Source organism: Leptonychotes weddellii, chromosome 4, assembly GCF_054177405.1.
Source record: "Leptonychotes weddellii isolate Sample4059 chromosome 4, ASM5417740v2, whole genome shotgun sequence".
In the NCBI taxonomy this organism is placed as follows: domain Eukaryota; kingdom Metazoa; phylum Chordata; class Mammalia; order Carnivora; family Phocidae; genus Leptonychotes; species Leptonychotes weddellii.
Genome location: NC_138372.1, coordinates 36,811,936 through 36,833,702, shown reverse-complemented (window position 1 = coordinate 36,833,702; position 21,767 = coordinate 36,811,936). Strand labels below are relative to the sequence as shown.

Here is a 21,767-nt window from a genome sequence, read left to right as displayed (position 1 = left end):
CTGAAGCCTGGGGAAAAGAAAGGGAAAGAAAGAAAAAAGAAAAAGAAAAAAAAAAGAAAAAGAAAAAGATAAAACCAAACAAAAACAGAACAAAACAAAAAACCCAGAATATGATCAAATATGATCAGGCTGGTGCATAGATCAGTGCCACACACTAGATTTTGGGTGTATTTGGTCTGTTAGAAGAAAGTGCCTCCCAAAATTTTAAAGAAAGAAAAACTTATATATGTACAAAAATAAGCATTGGTATGATGAAGGGATGGAATATGATTGTAAAGATGAAAATTATAAAAAATCTTATAAAAAGAATTGATAAGAAGTTGTTTGAAAAAAGAAAGAAGAGGATTTAAAAAAAAAAGGGAGAGAATGTGATCAGGTAGGAGAATAGAACAAAGCCATACATTAGAGATTTAGGGTATATTTTGATCTGTTAGAAGAAACTCTCAATTAAAGAGAGAACAACTTATATATATATATGCCAAAAATAAGGGTAACTACTATGAAGGGATAGAGTATGACTCTAAAAATGAAAAATAAAAATGTTTTTTTAAAAAAGGGATTGATATGATGTTGGTTGAAAAAGGGAAAAAGAAAATTCAAAAAACAAAAAGTTCAAAAAAATATTAACTTTGAAAGACTACAGAATCGTGGTAAAAAAGCCATGGATTCCATGTGCATTATTCCCCTAGCGCTGGAGTTCTGTTGTTCTAATTGGTCGGTAAACTTGGTCTTGGCTGGCTGTTCTCGCTGATCTTTTGGGGGAGGGGCCTATTGCCGTGGTTCCCAAATGTCTTTGCCGGAGGCGGAATTGCCCCAAAGTAATCTGCTTGGGTTTGCTCTCGGGAGCTTTTGTTCTCTGCAAGCTTTCGGTACAGCTTTGGAGGACGAGAGTGAAAATGGTGACCTCCCAATCTCCGTTCCGGAGGAGCCGAGAACTCGGCGCCCCGCACCTCAGTGAGCCCCCAGAGAAAAGCAGTCAATCACTCCCGTCTCCCCGGTCTCCGGCCACACTCCGGAGTTTTTCGCGCTCACCTGGCCTGTGACCAAGCGTTTCTGTCTCTGGCACCCGACCGCATGTGGAGTCTCCAAACCCAGCAGATCCCTGTGGTGTGCTCCCGCGCCGCTTCTCCCGAGGGAGGAAGGGGAGTCTTCCCAGATCTGCCACTTGTTGGGTCCCTGCTGGAGGAGCAGTGGCCCGACTGTGCCGCGGATCATGGTTTATGGCAACCCCGAGCTGAGAGCCCGCTCCTTTGCTCCATCTCTGCAGCCAGCTTCCCCGCTCCGAAACCCAGGAGGTCTGCTGCTCTCAGGCACCCCTGGTCTTTCTGTGACCCCAAGGGTCCTGAGACCACACTGTCCCACGAGGGTTCCACCCCCTGCTTAGCCACTGGAGCGACGTCCCTCAGCGGAGCAGACTTCTAAAAGTTCTGATTTTGTGCTCTGCTTCTCTATCACTTGCCAGAAGTGGCCGATGGAGGCCCCCTCCCCCGCCATCTATCCTCCTGAATATTGCCTCGGATTCACTTCTCCGCACATCCTACCTTCCAGAAAGTGGTCGCTTTTCTGTTCAGAGTTGTTGCTATTCTTTTCTTCGATCTCCTGTTGAGTTTGTAGGTGTTCAGAATGGTTTGATCCCTATCCAGCTGAATTCCTGAGACCAGACGAAATCCAGGTCTCCTACTCCTCCGCCATCTTGCTCTGCCCTTGTGATCTATCACATTGATTGATTTGCAAATGTTGAACCACACTTGCATCCCAGGGATAAACCCCACCTGGTCATGGTGAATAATCCTTTTAATGTACTGTTGGATCCCATTGGCTAGGATCTTGTTGAGTATTTTGGCATCCATCAAAATCCTGAGGAGAACATAGGCAGTAACCTCTTCAACATTGGACACAGTGACCTCTTTGAAGACACGTCTCTAAAGGTAAGGGAAACAAAAGCAAAAATGAACTTTTGGGACTTCATCAAGATAAAAAGCTTTTGCATAGTAAAGGAAACCGTCAACAAAACAAAGAGGCAACCCACGGAATGGGAGAAGATATTTGCAAATGACAGTACAGATAAATGGCTGGTATCCAAGATCTATAAAGAACTTCTCAAACTTGGGGCACCTGGGTTGCTCAGTTGTTAAACCTCTGCCTTCAGTTCAGGTCATGATCCCAGGGTCCTGGGATCGAGCCCCATGTCGGGCTCTCTGCTTAGCGGGAAGCCTGCTTCTCCCTCTCCCACTCCCCCTGCTTGTATTTCCTCTCTTGCTGTGTCTCTCTGTCTGTCAAATAAAGAAGTAAAATCTTCAAAACAAAACAAAACAAAACAAAAAAAAAGAACTTCTCAAACTCAACACCCAAAAAACAAATAATCCAGTCAATAAATGGGCAGAAGACATGAATAGACACTTCTCCAAAGAAGACATACGAATGGCTAACAAACAGATGAAAAAATGTTCAACATCACTAGCCATCAGGGAAATATGAATCAAAACCACAATGAGATACCATCTTACACTGGTTAGAATGGCGAAAATTAACAAGACAGGAAACAAGTGTTGGCGAGGATGTGAAGAAAGGGGAACCCTCTTACACTGTTGGTGGGAATGCAAGTTGGTACAGCTACTCTGGAAAACAGTATGGAGGTTCCTCAAGATGTTAAAAATAGAGCTACCCTACCACCCAGCAATTGCAGTACTGGGTATTTACCCCAAAGATATAGATGTAGTGAAAAGAAGGGGCACCTGCACCCCAATGTTCATAGCAGCAATGTCCACAATAGCCAAACTGTGGAAGGAGCCGAGATGTTCTTCAGCAGATGAATGGATAAAGAAGATGTGGTGCATATATACAATAGAATATTACTCAGCCATCAGAAAGGATGAATACCCACCATTTGCATTGACATGGATGGAACTGGAGGGTATTATGCTAAGTGGAATAAGTCAAGCACAGAAAGACAATTATTACATGGTTTCACTCATATGTGGAACATAATAGCGTGGAGAACCATAGGGGAAGGGAGGGAAAACTGAATGTGAAGAAATCAGAGAGGGAGACAAACCATGCATGATTCTGGACTCTGGAAACCAAACCGAGGGTTACAGAAGGGAGAGGAGTTGAGGGATGGGGTAACTGGATGATTAAAAAAAAATGTTAATAGTGTTCACCAAAAAAATAAAAAATCAATCAATAAAATAAATAAAAATAATGCCACAATGAGTAAAAAAAATAGTTATTTGGAAAATACTGGTTCAGTTAGATCAACCAAATATTGAAACATGGCATTATATGATATCAGTAAATCACATTTATTAATATCACTGATCTCACAGAAAAGTATTTTAAGTAAGGGGAAGTTGTAAAGCTCATAATGACATATACAGATTTTTTAAAAATTTGGAATTTAGTTTGAAGGCTCAAATTTTGTCATTGACAAAAAGTTGTCATTTGTTTTCCTTGAATTGACAGGTTTACTTTGTTCCTTTTTTAAGAAAATGTCAACTCTGAATAACATAGTGTGACATCATTTGCTCAAGTAAAAATGGTGTTCTTTGAAAAAACAGTTCACCTCAAGTGTAAACATGTCCTTTTCCTCAGTACAACGGTTGTGCTTTAGTATGTAGCAGAAATGCCTTATGGGTGCTTCCAGTTTCATCACACATAATATTAAAAGCACCAAGATTTGATACAAATAATAATTTTTTTTACTTCATGGCTTTTTTTTTAAATACAAGTATTTATTAGTATGCAATACAGTGACTACTAGTTCAGCTTAGCACCACTACTTTTTATTTCTTATTATTTATTTATTTGAGAGAGAGCAAGAGCAGGGGGAAGGGGCAGAGGGAGAGGAAGTGAGTGTCTTAAGCAGACTGGGAGCTGAGCGTGGAGCCCAGTGTGGGGGCTCAATCTCATGACCCTGAGATCATGACCTGAACTGAAACCAAGAGTTGGACGTTTAACTGACTGCACCCCAGGCGCCCCAAATTTTGTTTTTGTTTTTGTTTTTTTTAAAGATTTTATTTATTTATTTATTTAGAGAGTGTACAAGCCGAGGAAGGGACAGTGGAAAAGGGAGAGAGAGAATCTCAAGTAGACTCCACATTGTTTGAGGAGCCTGACATGGGCTCTATCTCACCACCCTGAAATCATGACCTGATCCAAAATCAAGTGTCAGATACTTAAACCAATTGAGTCACCCAGGTGCTCCTTAGCACCACTACTTTGATTTGCCCGCAATTTTACTTAGCATTACTTTTGTACAATCAGTCTCAAGAAATCCCAGGAATCTGTGAACTATACTCTTGAGAATCACTGCTTTAGATCCATCCTAAAAATGTTGTAAAGGAGTCTAAAAAGGATCAGCCTGATATGGGTGAAAATTAAGGGCCTGTCAGAATAAACTTCTACACTCTTTAAAGGCACACCACTAAGTGTAGACACTCATTAATGTAATTTTCATGATGAATGGTATTTAGTCAAAAACTAGTGGACATGAGGGGTGCCAGGGTGGTTTAGTCATTAAGTGTCTGCCTTGGGCTCAGGTCATGATCCCAGGTTACTGGGATCAAGCCCTGCATCGGGCTCCCCACTCCACAGGAAGCCTGCTTCTCCCTCTCCCACTCCCCCTGCTTGTGTTCCCTCTCTCACTGTGTCTCTCTCTGTCAAATAAATAAAATCTTAAGAAAAAAACCACAAAAAACTAGTAGACATGAGAAGTAGCCAAAAGTGATTCATAACCTGAAGAAAAATTTGAAAATAAAAATACATCAGTGGTAAAAATAATAGAGTTAGGAGATGATGATTTAAAAGTTATTATAACTATTCTTAAGAGTTTAAAGGAAATCAAGAATGCAATGAGGAAAGAAATGAAAAATACTGAAAATTAACCAAATGGAAATTCTAGAGCTAAAGTATAACGTTTACCCAAAAGGAGTTAAGAGGCTAGATGCTGTTGACAAAAGATCAATGAATTTGAGAACATAGCAATAAAAACAATGCAAAGTGAAGTGCACACAGCAAATATATTTTGTATTTGTATTTTTGCTTTATGTAGGAGTGGAGGTAGATAGTGGAATGGAGCCTGAGTGACCCTTGGGGGACATAAAGAGTGGTCTAATGTATGTGTGAGTAAAGTTCCTGAACTAGAGGGGCTAGTTAGAAAGGGGGAAATTTTAAAGAAAGAACAGCAGAAAACTACCCAAATTTCATGAAAAATATAAACTCACAGATATAAGCAGCTTAGTAACTCCATCAGGAGTAACTCAAAGGAAACCATATCAAGGTACATCATAATAAAATTGCTGAAAATCAGTAGCACAAAAAATTTAAAAAGTAGTCAGAGGTGAGAAAACAGACACATTGCACATAGGGAAACATTTAAAAATAATGATTACAGAATTCTTATCAGAAGAAGTGCAAGCCAGGAGATAATCAATGATATTTTCAAGTGCTAAAGGAATAAAATGTTAACTTAGAATGCTATATCCAACAAAAGTATCTTTCAGAAATGAAGACTAAATATATTTTTCACACAAACAGAAGCTACAAGAAATGTTAAAGGAAGTTCCTTAGGCTGAAAGGAAATGATAACAGATGGAAAATTAGATCAACACAAATAAATGAAGAGCACCAGAAATTGTAAATATTTGGGTACATATGAGAAATTTTTTATTTATAATTTTTTAAAAAGAGAGACATTTGAAAAGTGAAAGTAATTACAGTATATTGTGGCATTTATGAATTATATAGAAGTAAATGTATGAAAACACACAACAGGAAAAGAGAATATAAGTATACTGTTATAAGACAAGTCCTATATTATTTGAAGGCAGACTGTGTTAAGTTAAAAATGCATATTGGGGTGCCGGGGTGACTCATTTGGTTAAGCGTCTGACTCTTGATCTCAGCTCAGGTCTTGATATCAGGGTCATGAGTTCAAGCCCTGTGTTGGGCTCCCTACTGGGCGAGGAGCCTACTTAAAAAATAAATAAAAATGCAAATTGTAAACCCAAGAGCAATCACTAAAACAGTGAAATGCAGATTATAGTTATTAAGCCAAGGGTTGAAATGAAATGGAATACCTAAAAATAATAAATTCAAATGAAGGTAGAAAGAAATACCAAAATAAAAAATAAGATAGGATGAATATAAAACAATAAGGCCATGAATACAATTTATATAAATTATCTCACATTCTTTTCTTTCTTTTTCTTTTTTTTTTTTAGATTTTATTTATTTATTTTAGAGAGAGCATGCACATGTGTGCACACATATGGGGAGGGGTAAAAGGGGAGGAAGAGGAAGAGGGAAAGACTCCCAAGCTTACCGTGCACCGAGCTGGGATTCCGATGCAGCTCAATCCCTTGACCCTCTGAGATCATGATCAGAGCGGAAACCAAGAGTCAGAAGCTCAACTGGCTGAGCCACCCAGGCTCCCCTATCTCACATTCTTATTAGGAGGTAGAGGTTGTGAGAGTGGATAAAAAAGGAAAACCAAATATATGTAAAAGAAACCCACTTTAAATATAAAGTATAATATTAAAATATATATAGGAAAATGCTAATCAGGATATGAAATGTTACGTTAGTAACATTATTGTATTATGTTAATATTAAATGAAGTACTTCTGGACAAGGATTATTATTAAGGCCAAATGGAGACATTTTGTGATGAAAATGGCAACTCATCACAGTCATCACAAAGACATGGTATCATAAACGTGCCCGTGTCTGGGGCGCCTGGGTGGCTCAGTCATTGAGTGTCTGCCTTCGGCTCAGGTCATGATCCCAGGGTCTTGGGATTAAGCCCTGCATCGGGTTCCCTGCTCCGTGGGAAGCCTGCTTCTCCCTCTCCTACTCCCCTTGCTTGTGTTCCCTCTCTCGCTGTGTCTCTCTCTGTCAAATAAATAAATAAAATTAAAAAAAATGTGCACATGTCTAATAACAGAGTTGGAAAGTATATGAAACAAAACCTGATAGAACTGAAATGAGAAATGGACAAACCCACAGTGGTAATTGGAGATTACAGCACTCCTTTCTCATAGTAAATGTTCAGGCCAACAGCAAATACGAACAACATATCAACCAGTTTGATCTATTTGAAGTGTGAAGACTCCTCATAATCACAGCAAAATACACGTTCTTTTCATATGCAATTGGTACATTCATTAAGGCATAAAATATACTCAGCCATAAAATAAGTCACTAAAAGTTTAAAAATCATGTGAAGTGTGTTCTCTAACAATAGTGGAATTAATAGAAATCAAGAGTCTGGAAAATCCTGATGTATTTGGAAATTAACATATTTCTAAATAAACTAGGTCAAAGAAGGAATCACAAAAGAAATTAGAAAATATTGTGAACTAAATTAAGATGGAAACATGGCATACCAACATTGTTTGATGCTGACAAAGTGGTATTGAGAGGGAAATTTGTGGTTCAAATGCTTAATTACAAAAGAAGAAAGTTCTAAAAGCAATGATCAGCCCTTCTACTAAGAAGTAGGAAAAGTGTCCCCTCCCCTCCTTTGACTTATAGCAACAAGATTTACCTTCACTCCTAAAACAGCTAAATAAACCACCCAAAAGGCTTAGAAGGAATACTATTAGGAATAGTATCTGTGCTCACAAGCTAGAGAAGAAAACCTCATAATTCATGAAGCTTGGATAGAGTATTCAAGGCTTTTGCATTGGTAACGAGGAATAATTAGCTTTAGATTAAGTACTACTTGGTTGATACTCACTGACATCTTAATAGAAAGACCCAAGCACATTGAACTGTTTCCAAGTAACTTACCTGCATTTTAGAACAAAGCCCAAGAATATAGGAATAAAAAAATATTCAGTACCCATCAAGGTAAAATCCACAATGTCTGGCATCCAATAAAAATTGCCAGGCATTCAAAGATTCAGAAAAACCTGGCCCATAATGAGGAGAGAGATTAAAAACAACTCAGAACTGACATAGATGTTGGAATTAGCAGGTATGGACATTTTAAAATAGTTTTTATAGCTTTCTTATGCTTACATTTAAAAGAGAGAGGAGAAGGGTAAAAAATGTGAGCAAGCCTGTGGTTGCCTGTGGTGGCAGAGTTCAGTAAACTGGGTTTAGTGCAAGGTGATATTTGAGAATGATGTTGTGAAAGAGGCCATAAGAAGTCTTCTTGAGAACCTTTATAACGACAGGATGTTTCGCATTAAGAGAGCACTGGACCTGCCTATGAGGCAGCAGATTTTGCCTAAAGAGCAGTGGATAAAATATGAAGAGGATAAATTCTACTTTGAACCATATCTGAAAGAAGTTATTTGGGAAATAAAAGAGAAGAATGGGCAAAGAAATAATCATGGAATTGAAATCTGTGGTAGCAGCTGTCCTACAAATATTTTTAAGAAGTTGGGTAAACGTGAAATGTACAATTTAGAACTATTTGAGCTGCAAATGTATTACTTTAAATAAATGTCTAATGTAATTATAAAAAAATAAAAAAGAAAAGATTTAAAATAATAAGTCATTGAAAATGTTAAAATGGCCCAAACTGAGTGTCTAGAGATGAAGACCATGATGTCTGAGATGAAAAATTTACCAGGTAAGATTAACAGATGGTGAAAAAGAAAAGATTAGTAAATTTGAAGATAACACAGTAGAAACCACTTCAGGAAAGAGTTTGACAGTTTTCTACAAAGTTATTATACAATGACCATTCCTCTTCTAGGTATTTACCCAAAAGAAGTGAAAGCATGTCTATGAAGACATGTACATTATTGTTTATGGCAATGTATTTGTAAAAGCACCAAACTATAGATAACCCCAACTGCCCATAAACCAGTGGATGGATAAACACTTTGTTGTATATCTATATAATGTAGTACTACTTAGAAATAAAAGAAATGGACTGTTGTTACACACAACAATGTGGGAGAATCTCAGACTTTTTTGAATGAAAGAAGCCAGATTTAAAAAGTATATTAATGCAGTTCCATTTATATAAAATCATAGATAATTCTAACTAAACCATAGTTACAGAAATCAAATTAGCAGTTCTCTGGGGATGAAGTAAGGAGAGTGTAGAGGAATTACCAAGGGGCATAAAAAACCTTTTTATGCATAAACCTACAAACTTGCGTATGATGAATTTCACTTTTTGGATATATTTATCAAAACTTATGAGATTGTAGATTTTAAATATGTGCAGTTTATTTCATGTCAATTACAATAAAGCTGTTAAGAATTTTTTTAAAGAGCAAATAAAATTCCAAAGTAACTATAGAAGGAAGCAAATTATATATGTGTATACACACAAACAGAAATCAATAAAGCAGAAAATGGATAAATATTAGAGAAAATGAACAAAATAAATAAAACTTACAGCTGTTTTTTGAGTAGATGAATAAAATTGATAATTCACTTGATACTGTGAATAAGAACAAAAGAACGAAAGCACAAGTTGTTCATATTGGAAATGAAAGGAACCTTTAGATGTTAAATGGGTTATAAGGCAACATCAAGAACAAATTTATGCCAGTAAATTTAAAAGATATATCAAACTTTAAGAAGCTATAAAGACTATTTTAAAGGTACAGATTACAGCCAACAGAAGAAAAAATAAAAAATCTGAATAGGTGTGCATCAAATATATAAATTGAATTGATAATCAAAAACCTTCCCAGACAGCAATCCCAATATTAGATGACTTCACTGGTAAAGTCTATCTAATATTTAAGGAAGAAATACTAGCAATCATTCATAAATAGAGAAAGGATAATGTATTTCCTAATTCATTTCATGAAATCAGCATTACTCTAATACTAAAACCAGACAAAGACATTACAGGAAAAGAAAAGTACAGACCAATATTTCTTAAAATTATAGAGGCAGAAATTCTTTACAAAATATTTGCAGGTTGGGGTGCCTGGGTGGCTCAGTTGGTTAAGGTCCAACTCTTGATTTTGGCTCAGGTCATGATCTTAGATTCATGAGATGAAGCCCCAAGTTGGGCTCTGCACTCAACATTGAGTCTGCTTGTCTCTCTCCCTCTGCCCCCACCCCGCTCGTGCACTCTCTTGCTCACTCTTTCTCAAATATAAATAAATAAAATCTTAAAAAAATATTTGCAAGTTGAATTCAGTAAAATATAATAAAATACACATGTATATAATATACCTCATGGTCAAGTCAGTTTATTCAGGAATGCAAAGCTTGTTTAGCAGCTTATAAATCATTCTTGTAATTCACCCTATTAGAATAATAAATGAGAAAATTCATCTGATCATTTTAGTAGGTGGAGGAAAAAGCACTTAATGCCCATTCATGTTGTAAAATAAAAAAACTCACAACTAGTAAGAACAGAGGGAAACTTTGTCATCCTCATAAAGCACATTGCTGAAGAACATACAACTAATATACTTGATAATTAAAGACTAAATTCTTCCCCCCCTTAAGATTAAGAACAATGCAAGGTCCACTTGTAACGCATCTATTCAGTGCTTTATAGAAGATAGGCAATAGCCATTAAGCACACAAAAAAGATGATCAGTGTCATTAGTTATTATTAATCATCAGAGAATACAAATTAAAACCATAGTTAGAAACCACAGCCACTGGAATGACTAAAATTAAAAAGACAGAAAATTCTTTTTGTTGATAGTGATATGCAGCCATTGGAACTTTGGTGGGATTCATGATGGTATAATCACTTGGGAAAACAGTTTGGCAGTTTTTAAAATAAAGTTAATCATACAGTCTAGCAATTCCATTCTTAGGTATTTATTCAAGAGAAATCAACACATATTTACAAAAGGGTTTACACAATGTTCATAGTAGCTTTATTTGCAGTAGGGAAAAAAACAGATGTTTATCAGCAGAATATATAAATTGTGCAATATCCATATGTATTTTATTTGTTGTAACAAATGACTCAAAATTTAGTGATTTAAGAAAACAATTTGTTATCTCACAGTTTGTGTAGATGAGGAATCCAGGCATGGTTTAGCTGGTCTCTTATGGGCTGCAATTAGTATGTCATCTCAAGGCTCAACTAAGGAAGTATAAACTTTTGAGATCACTGTTGTGGTTGCTGACAGGATTCATTTCCATGTTGGCTGTTGAGCCGAGACTCAGCTCTTCACTCACTCTTGGTTGGAGGCTGCCCTCTGTTCCTTACTATGTTTGCCTCTCTCTATACCAGTTTACAAGGCAGTTGGTTTCATCAGAACAAGTAAAGGGCAAGAGAGAGGGTGCTAGCAAGATGGAAACCATAGTCTTAAAACTGATTTCAGAAGTCACATCCCATCACCATTATTATATTCTCTTCATTAGAAGTAACTTGGTACAGCTCATACTCATGGGAGAGGGAATTACAAACAGCATGAATACCATGAGGGTGGGGAGCATTGGAAGTGATTTCAGAAGCTGCCTACCTTACAAAATAATGAAATACTATTAAATAATGAAAAAGAACCTTATTGATACACACAACAGTGTAGATGAATGTCAAAAACATTATGCAGAGCAAAAGAACCCAGGCATAAAAGGTAACAGAACTAATCTTTAGAGTGAGAAGGAAGATCAGTGGTTGGGTGGGAGGTTTTTGTTTCAAAGGGGTATGAGTATCTTTTTGTGATATATCCCCAGTGCTTATTATATTATAACTGGAAGTTGTATCTTTTGAACACCTTCATCCATTTCCCAACTCTCCACTTCTAGTTACTACAAATCTGATCTCTTTTTCTGTGTGTTTCTTTCTTTCTTTTTTTAGATCCTCATATAAGTGAGATATATAGTACTTGCCTTTCTATATCTGACTTCTTTGACTTAGCATAATGCCCTCAAGATCTGTTCCTGTTATCAAAAATGGCAGGATTTTCTTCTTTTTTACGTTTGAATATTGAAATGTACACATACATCATAACTTCTTTATTCATTCATCCATCAGTGGACACTTAGGTTGCTTCAGTATTTTGGCTATTGTAGATAATGCTTCTATGAACATGAGGATGTAGATATCTCTTTGACATAGTGTTTTTGTTTCCTTTGAATATATTGCTGGATCATATGGTAGTTCTGTTTTTAATTTTTTGAGGACCCTCCATGCTGTTTTCCCTAGTGGTTGTGCTAATTTACAATTCTACCAGCAGTGTACAAGGGTTCCTTGTTCTCCACATCTTTGCCAGCATTTATTATCGCTCGTCTTTTTGATAGTAGCCATTCTAATAGGCATGAGGTGATATCTCATTGTGGTTTTGACTTGCATTTCCCTAATAATTAGTGATGCTGAGCACCTTTTCATTTACCTCTTGGCCATTTGTATATCTTTTTTGGAAAAATATCTGTTCCGGTCCTTTGCCCATTTGTTTTTAAAGATTTATTTTGTTTATTTTAGAGAGTAAGAACAAGGGGGAGGGACAGAGAAGAGGGAGAGAATCCTTAAGCAGACTCCCCACTGAGTGCAGAGCCCAATGCAGGGCTCAATCCCAGGACCCTGAGATCATGACCCGAGCCAAAGGCAGACGCTTAACTGACTGAGCCACCCAGGCGCCCCATGCTTACCCATTTTTAATTGGATTGTGTGTGTGTGTGTGTGTGTTTTACTATTGTGTTGTGAGTTCTTTATATATTTTGGATATTAACTCCTTATCAGACATATGGTTTGCAAATTCAGTGGACTGCTCTTAATGACATCTGCATAGCTTCATTTTTCCAAGTAACATATTAGGATGCTGTAGTGGCAGTGCCATCTTGTGTTAAGATCTTTGGTGTCAGGCAGACCCAGATATGAATACTGGCTCTGAAACTTGCTGCATTCTAGTACTTCACTGACCTATATTATTTTGGATATCCCTAAAACAATAACTACTGTTTATTTAGAATCTATACTGGCCAGGTACTATGCTAGACATTTATGTGTGTATTACCTTAGTTAATACAAATCAAAATAACCAACATTTTTTGAGACACATACTAATATAAAATATTTCCATGTCTTATGTGATTTAATGCAGCAACCCAATGAAGTGTTGGTACTATAATTATCCCCACTTTACAGAAGAAGAAATTGAGACCAACAGAATAAGTTTTTAAAATATGAGGAAATCGGGTTGCTGTCAAGATTCTGGTTTCATTTTCTATTCTTCTCTACCTGTGGAATTAGACTTTTTGTATGTTACCCAAGCTTGTTGCAAAGAGTAACTGCAACTTCAACATAAGATCTTTTTGTTTTTTCTTTAAGAAACTTCTTTCAGGTTGTGAATGCTAAGAGTATCTCCAGGAGTCTATAGAAGTGTCAGGTGAAGATTGGTTTCTAAGAGGAAAGCAATGGGCAGACTTGCAAGAGCATAAGCTCAATTCCAGACAAGTACAGCTCTAGAAATACCAACCTTAGCCATAAACGAAAAGGCAATGTTTATATATATTTGATATAAAAAGTATGGCTTATTTTTTCTACCATTTCCATAAAAGAACAATTCTTTGTCAGCAGTGACATTTTTTTGAAGTCCAAAGTTGATAAAAGTTTGTGCTTGTAAAATATATTATGATGTTTAATCACTATCAAAAGTGCCCAGACAGGAATTTTCTTTGGGGAAGTAAAACTTTGTCACTAAGGCCATGAAGTGTTTGATTGTAGCACTGCTTACTTTGGCAACTGTATTTCCATAGTACTTGTGTAGCCTAAGTTTTTTTCCTTTTCCTTCAGCATGGAATTATTTTTCCTCTTTTAATATATAACAATCAGTTTTTTTCAGTATTTAATCACTTATTATAAATGGGGTTGAATTATATGTTAATCTAAAAGTATAGACTGGGGGCACCTGGGTGGCTCAGTAAGTTAAGTGTCCGACTTTTGATTTTGGCTCGGGTCATGATCTCAGGGTTGTGAGATTGAGCCTGCATCAGGCTCCATGCTGGATATGAAGGCTGCTTAAGATTCTCTCCCTCCCACAGAGGTCGGTTCTACACCTTCGGTTGTGTGTTCTCTGGGCTGGTGTCCACTGGCTTGAAGGTCCGGATCATGAGACCCAACTACACCCCTGGGAAGAAGGAGGACCTGTACCTGAAACCCATCCAGAGGACAATCCTGATGATGGGCCGTTAGGTGGAGCCCATTGAAGATGTGCCTTGTGGGAACATTGTGGGTCTGGTGGGTGTGGACCAGTTCCTGGTGAAGACTGGCACCATCACTACCTTTGAGCATGCCCACAACATGCGGGTGATGAAGTTCAGCATGAGCCCTGTCGTCTGGGTCGCTGTGGAGGCCAAGAATCCAGCTGACCTTCCCAAGCTAGTGGAGGAGGGTCTGAGATGGCTGTCCAAGTCAGACCCTATGGTGCAGTGCATCACTGAGGAGTCTGGAGAGCACATCATTGCAGGGGCTGGGGAGCTATACCTGGAGATCTGTCTGAAGGACCTGGAGGAGGACCATGCCTGCATTCCCATTAAGAAATCTGACCACGTAGTCTTCTATGGTGAGACTGTCAGGGAGGAGTCGAATGTGCTCTGCCTGTCCAAGTTCCCCAACAAGCACAACCGGCTGTACATGAAGGCACGGCCCTTCCCTGACGGCCTGGCTGAGGACATTGACAAGGGCGAGGTGTCCGCCTGGCAGGAGCTCAAGCAGCAGGCCCACTATCTGGCCGAGAAGTATGAGTGGGATGTGGCTGAGGCCCGCAAGATCTGGTGCTTCGGCCCGACGGCGCTGGCCCCAATGTCCTCACAGACATCACCAAGGGTGTGCAGTACCTCAATGAGATCAGGATAGCATGGTAGCTGGCTTCCAGTGGGCCACCAAAGAGGGGGCTCTGTGTGAAGAGAATATGTGTGGTGTGCGCTTTGATGTCCACGACGTGACCCTGCATGTGGACGCCATCCAGCACGGGGGGCACAGATCATCCCCACTGCCTGGCGCTGCGTCTACGCTAGTGTGCTGACTGCCCAGCTCCAGCTTATGGAGCCCATCTACCTTGTGGAGATTCAGTGTCCGGAACAAGTGGTTGGTGGCATCTACGGTGTCCTGAACAGGAAGCGGGGTCAGGTGTTTGAGGAGTCCCAGGTGGCCAGCACCCGCATGTTTGTCATGAAGGCCTCTCTGCCCGTGAATGAGTCCTTTGGCTTCACTGCTGACCTGAGGTCCAATACTGGCGGCCAGGCCTTCCCCCAATGCGTTTTTGACCACTGGCAGATCCTGCTGGGGGATCCCTTCGACAACACCAGCCGCCCCAGCCAGGTGGTGGCCGAAACACGCAAGCGCAAAGGCCTGAAGGAAGGCATCCTGGCCCTGGACAAATTGTAGGCAGCCCTCCCCTGCCTCCCACTACCCCAGATGGGACTCAGCACTGTATCCGGCTGACGATCGACCACAGCAACAAGCCCTCGCACTCTCCATAACACCTTGAGATTGTCCACGGGGATGCTCTACCTGACAGGTTCTGGGGCCCACTCAGTGCCATCACTCAATGTGAACACTTGATGCCATTTCTTTCGATATTTATTTCAAGATTTCAGAGGCAACAGAAATGCCCTGGCAGCAGGGACTTATTTGGCCGGTGGGGGTGGGGGAGGCGGCATGGGACACTCAACACTTTTTTCCATTTCAGAAACTCAAATGTCCAAGAAAAAAAAAAAAAAACGCATTAAGAGGTTTATTTGGGTAAATGGTCCGTAGTGGATTTTCCCCCCAGAAAGGGGGAAGGAACAAGCAGGTAGACCTTTCTCTTTGGACAGAAGCTAGAAGGCAGGAAACTGTGCGGTGTCACCGTGAGCACCTCCAGCTGTATTAGTGCCATTGGAATAATAAATTTGTTATGGTGGTGAAAAAAAAAAAAAGATTCTCTCCTTCTCCCTTTGCCCCTTTCCCTGCTCATGCGCTCTCTCTAAAAATAAAGTATGAAAAAGTATACTTTTAAAAATAAAGTTTTTTTTAAAAAAGGCTGGATTAGCAGCAACCTAATAGAAGTAGATATATGCAATACTTTTATATTCTGATTCAACAATCTGCTTAATATACTGTAGTTCTAGAAATTAGCTGATTGATTTATAAGTAGACTTGATTCCTGAAAAATAATTTGTGGAGCACTGGGAAAATTTTGATTCCTCACTGTTTTTCATTAGCATCATGTTCATTTTTGCCTTTTTACCTTTAAGTCTTTTGTCTTCACTGAATAGAATAACTTTTGGTGTGGCTCTCCTTCACAACCCAGCTATCCTTCATTCTGGGTTTAAGTCTCATCTCTCACATAAAGTCTTCTCTACTTATTCAATACATTTTTTTTTCTTTTCGAAATTCTGTTGCTTTTCTCTTTAACATAATTTAAATTGTCTTCTAGATTATATACATTGGCTTTATTTTTCAGCTGCTTTCATGGATGTTATTTCCTTTTATCCTTAGACCCTGGAAATAGTTAAGAAAGGCAATATTATTCTCCATTTTATGATACAAAAACTAAGAATAGATATTCGATTTCTTCAAGACCCAAATCTTCATTCTAAAATCTGCTTTGCTTATACTATACCACTTCAAGTTTTATACTTTACCTGCTATTCCTACCACATGCTGAGCACATAGTGGTATTGTCAGTTGATTGGTTTAAAATACGTTGTTTCTAATCAAAGCCCCAATCACTGGTATCTATTTCTTTTAAAAAGCTATGTAATTAATTAGTTAATTAATTGTAGAGTCTTTTGTCATAATTAATCTTGAAGCCTGAGTTCTTCAAAGGGGCAACATTTGTTTAAGATTTGAAGTTTGGGGGGCGCCTGGGTGGCTCAGTTGGTTAAGCGACTGCCTTCGGCTCAGGTCATGATCCTGGAGTCCTGGGATCGAGTCCCGCATCGGACTTCCTGCTCGGCAGGGAGTCTGCTTCTCCCTCTGACCCTCCCCCCTCTCATGCTCTCTCTCTCTCATTCTCTCTCTCAAATAAATTAAAAAAAAAAAATCTTAAAAAAAAAAAAGATTTGAAGTTTGGAATATGGAAATTTTCTTATTTATTCATCAGACAAATGTCATTGACTGTGTACCATATTCCTAATATTATTGGTAGCCCTGGATATGGACAAATGTTGATTGCATTATTTTGTTAGTAATATTCAGTCTTTTCTTATTTATACAGGAGAGATTAAACAGATTCTAGAAAATGAACTTCAGATACCTGTGTCTAAAATGCTGTTGAAAGGCTGGAAGACCGGAGATGTGGAAGACAGTGTGAGTTTCTTAATTGCCTAGAAAAAAAAGAAAGTTAAGTCATGCAATTGACTAAATGATATATAAAAATTGGTTTTTATTAGTTTTGTTACATATGACAGAAGTAGATTTTGGTAATAGTAACTTAGTTTAAGGAATCAGCCAACAGTGTTTTTCAAGTTAAAACATTTTCATGGTAAACCAACAATAGTTATGAATGAGTTAGGTATGTAAATGAGAACACTATATGGCATGTTTTTCCTATTTCTAACTGTTAATATAGGAGTTAGTTTGGTACTCTTTTTTGAGAGCTTTTACTTTTTTATCAAACCTCATAGGGTGTCAGTAAGTGCCCTGGAATAATAATTTACTGAACAATTACTTACTGGCCTGAAAGAAGTCATATACAATGTATACATGTATGTCAATATTGATAATGGAACAAAGATAATAATAAGACATTTTTTTAAACTTGGAAAATTTAATGGTAAGAATCTTTGTTTACTTGGGTAGTGGCAAGTACATGGGATGAATTGTACTTTAAGAATTTTTATAAAGTGTTGCAATTTTAAGGCAGTAGTTGCTGTTCTCAAGGACCCAGTAGCAGCCTCAGGTATTAAATATTTCACATTCTGTTTCTTTGTCTGACAGAGAAAGTGGGGAGGGAAGGAAAGAAATGAATTAACGCTAAAGTTTTAGATGTTTGAAGTGCAAATAATTATCAAATCTTTTCATAGTTACTAACTTGATATTTCAATATCTAGGCATAAACTTAGAACCTTCAACTTTTGGTTCAGTTCTTTTTCAGTGACTTCTGGTAGACATTGTGCTTATAAATATATGTGAGTTCATTTGGTATATGGAGATGTTTGGAGTATTTCTTTTTTTTTTTTTAAAGATTTTATTTATTTATTTGACAGAGAGAGAGACAGCGAGAGCAGGAACACAAGCAGGGGGAGTGGGAGAGCGAGAAGCAGGCTTCCTGCCGAGCAGGGAGTCCGATGTGGGACTCGATCCCAGGACTCTGGGATCATGACCTGAGCCGAAGGCAGACGCTTAATGACTGAGCCACCCAGGTGCCCTGTTTGGAGTATTTCAATAAGATATTTATGTGAATTTCACATTAGCAAGATATTAATAAATTTAGGTAGAAGTTAGTGATGTACTATTTTAGGGGTCAGCAGACTTTCTATACAGAACCAGGTTATAAATATTTTAGCCTTTGTGGGCAGTACAGTCTCATTGTAGCTACTCAGTTCTGCTGTTGTAGTGTGAAAGGAACCGTAGGCCATATGTGAAAGAGTGAGCCATGACTGTTTTCCAATACATCTTTATTTGTGGACACAGAAATTTGAATTTTATGTAATTTCACATATCATGAGATACTCTTCTTTTGATTTTTTTCCCCCACCATTTAAAAGATGTAAAAATCATCCTTAACATCGTAGGCCGTATAAAAATAGGCAGTGGGATAGATTTGTCCCATAGGCATAGTTTGCTGACCCCTTGTGCTACATGGCTGTTGTAATTGAAACATAGGTTAAAAAATAAAAAGAAATGCTATCTGAGTAAATCAACAACCTCGGCAGAAATAAAACACTAAAATGCATTAGTTTATATGGCTGCATCATTTATTCATTTATTGAGAAATCTATGGATATGAATCATTTGCACATGGCATTTTCAGTAGTTTGTAAAGAGAAAGGCAATTATTTTGAAAATTTTCTTAAAGCTGTCTGTCCTAATATTTGAACATAGTCTTTTGTCACCAACAATATTTTCAGTTACTTATTTCTATGTACTCTTTTCCCTAAGGTGATTTCTGCTATTCCTATGCCATTAATTTTCTGATTGCTCCCAAATTTATATTTCCAGGTTATACTTCTGTGAATTCATGTATCCAAACTGGTAATTCACTTTGGTACTTGCATACCTTATGACATCTTAAGGTTAGCGTGTTTAAAATGGAGCTCTTGGTTTTCCTTTCCATACCATTTCTCTACCAGTTTCCCCCCAGTAAACAGCAGCACTGTATAGCCACTGCTGAATCCAAAAATATGGCCATCCAGTCTTTTCCCATTTCAAACAACACCTAATCCATTGGTAAGTCCTATAGCTTCTGTCTCCAAAATATATGTCAACTATGGTCACTTTTCAGCATTTTTATCATGCTGCCTAATCTAGGCCATTAGCATCTTTTGCCTGGACCAGTGTAATAGCTTCATCATTGTTTTTCCAGCTTCCTTTCCTGGGTTCTTCCTTACATTCTCCACACAGCAGCCAGAATGATCTTTTAAGAACATAAATTGAATTATATCACTCTCCTGTTAAAACAGTTTTTTACTGCACTTTGAATAAAATTCAAGCTACTCACCATGGTTCAAAAGGCATTGTATTTTTATGCACTATTCACCTCTGCAACCTCATCTTCAGCCTTTCTTACTCTCACTTTCCATGATGCAGCCATAGAAATCCCCTTTTAATTCTTCTAATAGAACCAAGCACTTTATATCTTTACCCGTACCTTCCACTGCTTGGAATGCTTTGCCCCCAGTTCTTCACATGGGTGGCTCTATTTTATCCTTCAGGTCTCAGTTTAAACATTACTTTCTCTAACAGGCCTCTATAAAATTAGGTTCCCATCCCAGCAATTTCTATCATAGTCCCATGAGTAAATGTTTGTGGAATGGATGAATGAATGACTTAAAGGAAGTATCCATTTATATAATCATTCCGTATGTGATTTAAGGGGGAAGATTTAGTGGAAAATCTTTGGATGGTGGTGTAGCAAAAGGACAGTAGTGACTTGATCAAGTAGTAAGAGTAAACATTTATCAGTAATCCAACAGTTAAAATAATGAAAGATAGAAAGGTAAAAAATAATTTTCCTATGTACATATGCGTGTGTTTTGTTTGCATGTTAACTCTAGAGAGGTAACACAGATCACTTCCAAAAGGACTTACAAATATTTGATATAAAGATTCGGAACTTAAAGGTGAAATTATGAGTAATTGCCTACTGCAGTTTTTTTGCAGATCATGGGTTACAAATACATTAATGGGTTGTGAAGTGAATTGAGTGGGTTATAGTCAGCATTAAAAAAAAGAAATAGAGGACGCCTGGGTGGCTCAGTTGGTTAAGCGACTGCCTTTGGCTCAGGTCATGATCCTGGAGTCCCTGGATCGAGTCCTGCTTTGGGCTCCCTGCTCGGCAGGGAGCCTGCTTCTCCCTCTGACCCTCCCCCCTCTCATGTGCTCTCTGTCTCTCTCATTCTCTCTGTCTCAAATAAATAAATAAAATCTTTAAAAAAAAAAAACAAAAACAAAGAAATAGAATAGAAGATGTCAGAGTACATTGCAAATAGTAAGGGTATTTTTACTTAACATATAGCTAATATTAGTCAAACGAAGTCCCAATGTCCATGGAGTAAGACTGTGTACTTAGTAAGATGAACCTTCTTGTGGAGGGATCAAGAATGAGTTCCTCATGTTTTATGTTTGGGTAAGATCAGCCTCCTGTCTCTACTTCCATCTGCAGGGTTAAGAGAGATTCCTAGACATTCACTCCACTTGCTTTCCAACACTTGCAGCCTTAATATTATTGTTTGATTAAACCAGGACTAATTTTATTACTTCTTTTCCCACTGTTTATGCCAGTCACTGCAAGGAGTCTTAAGATTCTCATATCACCCCTCACTCAAATTTCCGTAGTTTCTGCATAGGCCATATCTGTCTCTATCCTTTTTCGTTTACAATACCTGAAACCTGTTTGCTATTCCCTGTGGAACTAATTTTATCAGTAGCCAGATTCCCTCTGTTGTTAACCTCTCCCTGCACATTCCTTTCACCATCTTCATCTGACTGAAACCTGCCTTCCTGAGGACATTGTTTCTCTATAGCCTTCCCAGTGTTTTTTTTTTTTTTTTTTAGACACAAAAGTGATGAGTATTTAATGAGAATAAGGAGATAAATCACAACGAATTACAAATTTCACAAAGCTAAAATATACCTCAAACATCATAAAAGGCAGAAAAATAAAGTATTTGCATTAACTGCCTGACGCATCTCTGTAATACTTTTTTTTTCCCCCCCACTTTTAGGTTTGTTGCACACTCTTTGATCACCTTTTGATGTGACAATAATTTTATAATTGAGTGTTTAGAGAAGTTTCTTTCAACTTCAAATTCATTGGTAATGTCCTGTAGCTTTCTGGGATTTTTTTTTTTTTAATTTTATTATGTTATGTTAGTCACCATACAATACATCATTAGTTTTTGATGTGGTGATCCACGATCCATTGTTTTCGTATAACACCCAGTGCTCCATGCAGTACGTGCCCTCCTTAATACCCATCACTGGGCTAACCAATCGCCCCTCCCCCCTCCCCTCTAAAACCCTGTTTGTTTCTCAGAGTCCATAGTTTCTCATGGTTCATCTCTCCCTCCGATTCCCCCTCCCCATTTTTCCCTTCCTTCTTCTAATGTCCTCCATGTTATTCCTTATGTTCCACAAATAAGTGAAACCATATGATAATTGACTTTCTCTGCTTGACTTATTTCACTTAGCATAATCTCCTCCAGTCCCATCCATGTTGATGTAAAAG

General features: G+C 38.0%; 1 protein-coding gene and 2 pseudogenes across 3 annotated transcripts in view; all 3 read left to right on the top strand.

The window, feature by feature from the left end:
- The window catches only part of FAF1 (Fas associated factor 1), a 466,200-nt gene that overhangs the window by 173,575 nt on the left and 270,858 nt on the right, over positions 1–21,767 (top strand). For all 3 annotated transcript variants that reach the window (XM_081816911.1, XM_081816912.1, XM_081816913.1), the window contains exon 4: positions 17,094–17,185. In XM_081816911.1, the coding sequence (XP_081673037.1) occupies positions 17,094–17,185 (92 nt within the window). The remainder of the gene's footprint in view (positions 1–17,093; positions 17,186–21,767) is intronic.
- On the top strand, positions 6,990–9,792 carry LOC102726083 (cytochrome b-c1 complex subunit 7 pseudogene; annotated as a pseudogene).
- Positions 8,521–15,810, top strand: LOC102725787 (elongation factor 2 pseudogene; annotated as a pseudogene).